Source organism: Myotis myotis, unplaced genomic scaffold (genome assembly GCF_014108235.1).
Source record: "Myotis myotis isolate mMyoMyo1 unplaced genomic scaffold, mMyoMyo1.p scaffold_m19_p_10, whole genome shotgun sequence".
NCBI lineage: Eukaryota > Metazoa > Chordata > Mammalia > Chiroptera > Vespertilionidae > Myotis > Myotis myotis.
The window spans coordinates 63692537-63694507 of NW_023416314.1; the positions used below are offsets into that span (position 1 = coordinate 63692537).

A 1971-nucleotide genomic window follows, 5' to 3' on the forward strand; every position below is an offset into this window, starting at 1 on the left:
GGAAGAGAAGAGTGTTCATATAATACCATTGAACTACAATTTTCTAGGCCCCTACGTAGCTGAGCTAGAAATGGCAGCAAAGGCTAATGCCCTTCAGCATTTGCTTAGCAAATTATTGAGTAGCCCTCATGGGAGTCCAACACAGACATCTCAGAGAGAGTGTTTGGTGGAGTAGGCATCTTTTTAAAAAAAATTCACCTTGACTATGCATAGTGTATCTTTTTGGATTCTGCCTGATGCAAGTAATAAGAGTTCTGCATATGCACAACTTCAGAGCTGTTTGCTGATGAATGTGGAAGGCAGCATTTGGGCAGAGCAAGGGCTCTGGAAAAGAAGACTTGGGTCTGCATGGGGGTTCTGTTCCTTACTTCCTGTGTGACCCTGGTAAGTCAGTGTTCCTTGTGGGGACCTTGTTTCCTCATTTGTAAAAGAGATAGTGCTATGAGCATTGTAGACTACAATGAGTATTTAATCAAACAACTTTTGTGCTTGATACATATTAAGCACCCAATAAAAAACCAATGTGAGAATTTGCTACCGTGGAAAGATTTTTTTTTTTGGTGAAATAATTTCTTCCCCCTTCTGACTATCCATGGTGGGGTCAGTAGACACATGACCATGAAGAATGAGTAGAGGAATCAGCAGGAAGGAACATATATTTTCAAATATGCACACAACATGTCCCCCTTGCCTAAGCCAGAGGTGGAGGTAGATGCTATGGATCATTTACCTCTCCAGTAGTTTGGAGAAATATGTTTTCAATCATCATGAACAGGAAAAGACTTTCTTCTTTTCCAACATCTTCCATAAGGCATCTTTGATTTCTTTGTTCCTCAAACTGTAGATGAGAGGATTCAGCATGGGGATCACCAGCGAATAGAACACAGACACCACCTTGTCCCTGCCAAGCGAGTAGCTGGAGCTGGGTCGCAGGTACATGAAAAGGGCCGTCCCAAACATCAGAGTCACCACCATCAGGTGCGAGGCACATGTGTTGAAGGCTTTCCTTCGGCCTTCCGCTGAGCGGATCTTCAAGACAGCAGCCACTATGTAACTGTAGGACAGAAGGAGGATGAGGAATGATGTCCCCCCAGCAGTGACCACCACGAGGAAATTCACCAGTTGACTGAGGAAGGTGTCAGAGCAAGAAAGTGCCAAGACTGGTGGGAGGTCACAGAAAAAATGGTTGATGATATTGGGTCCGCAAAACTGGAGGCGAAATATAGAGCTGGCCTGGATGAGGGAGCTCAGGAAGCCACCGATGTAGGCCCCAACCACCATGCGTGTACAGAGGCCCTGGGACATGATGGCAGTGTAGAGCAGGGGTCTGGAGATGGCTGCATATCGGTCGTATGCCATAGCGGTCAGGAGGAAGCACTCAGTTAGACCCAAGCCGACGAAGAAAAAGAACTGAGCAGCACAGCCCAAGAATGATATGGTCTTCCGCTCTTGGAAAAAGCCAGTGAGCATCTTGGGGGCCACCGCAGAGGAGTAGCAGATGTCAATGAAGGACAAGTTGCTGAGGAAGAAGTACATGGGTGTGTGCAGACGGATGTCACTTCTGATCAGTAGGATAAGGGCCAGGTTCCAGGCCAGGGTCACAAGATAGATGCCCAGGAAGGTGACAAAGAGGAGGGCCTGGAGCTCCGGATGGTCCGCAAATCCCAGGAGGATGAATGTGGTCACGGATGAGCTGTTCCAGGCCTCAGTTGTGGACATGTTTCCCATGAATCACAAGGACAAGATGCAGACCTGGGACAATAATGATAATCCAAATTAAAGGTGATGTTAACAAATAATTAAAAAATGCATGAGCGGGAGCCAGAGTATTATAGAGAGTTACAACTTTATGCAAAATTCTCTTTCTTTCAGAGGGCAATGTAGTCATTGTTTTAACTATTTGCTTTTTCCCCCCTTTTCTTGTTATTCCTTATCTGAGGTTATTTTTCCATTCGTTCTTAGAGAGAGTGG

The 1971-nt window shown here is 45.8% G+C and overlaps 1 protein-coding gene across 1 annotated transcript; it reads right to left on the bottom strand.

Moving 5' to 3' along the window:
* Positions 1–765: 765 nt before the first annotated feature.
* Positions 766–1728, bottom strand: LOC118663675 (olfactory receptor 5A1). Its single transcript, XM_036323524.1, has one exon. The coding sequence runs from the start codon at positions 1726–1728 to the stop codon at positions 766–768; it is 963 nt and encodes a 320-aa protein (XP_036179417.1).
* Positions 1729–1971: the final 243 nt, after the last annotated feature.

Bases quoted from the DNA above. Each gene is read 5' to 3' on its own strand.
- LOC118663675 (XM_036323524.1), bottom strand. From the start codon at position 1,728: ATGGGAAACATGTCCACAACTGAGGCCTGGAACAGCTCATCCGTGACC.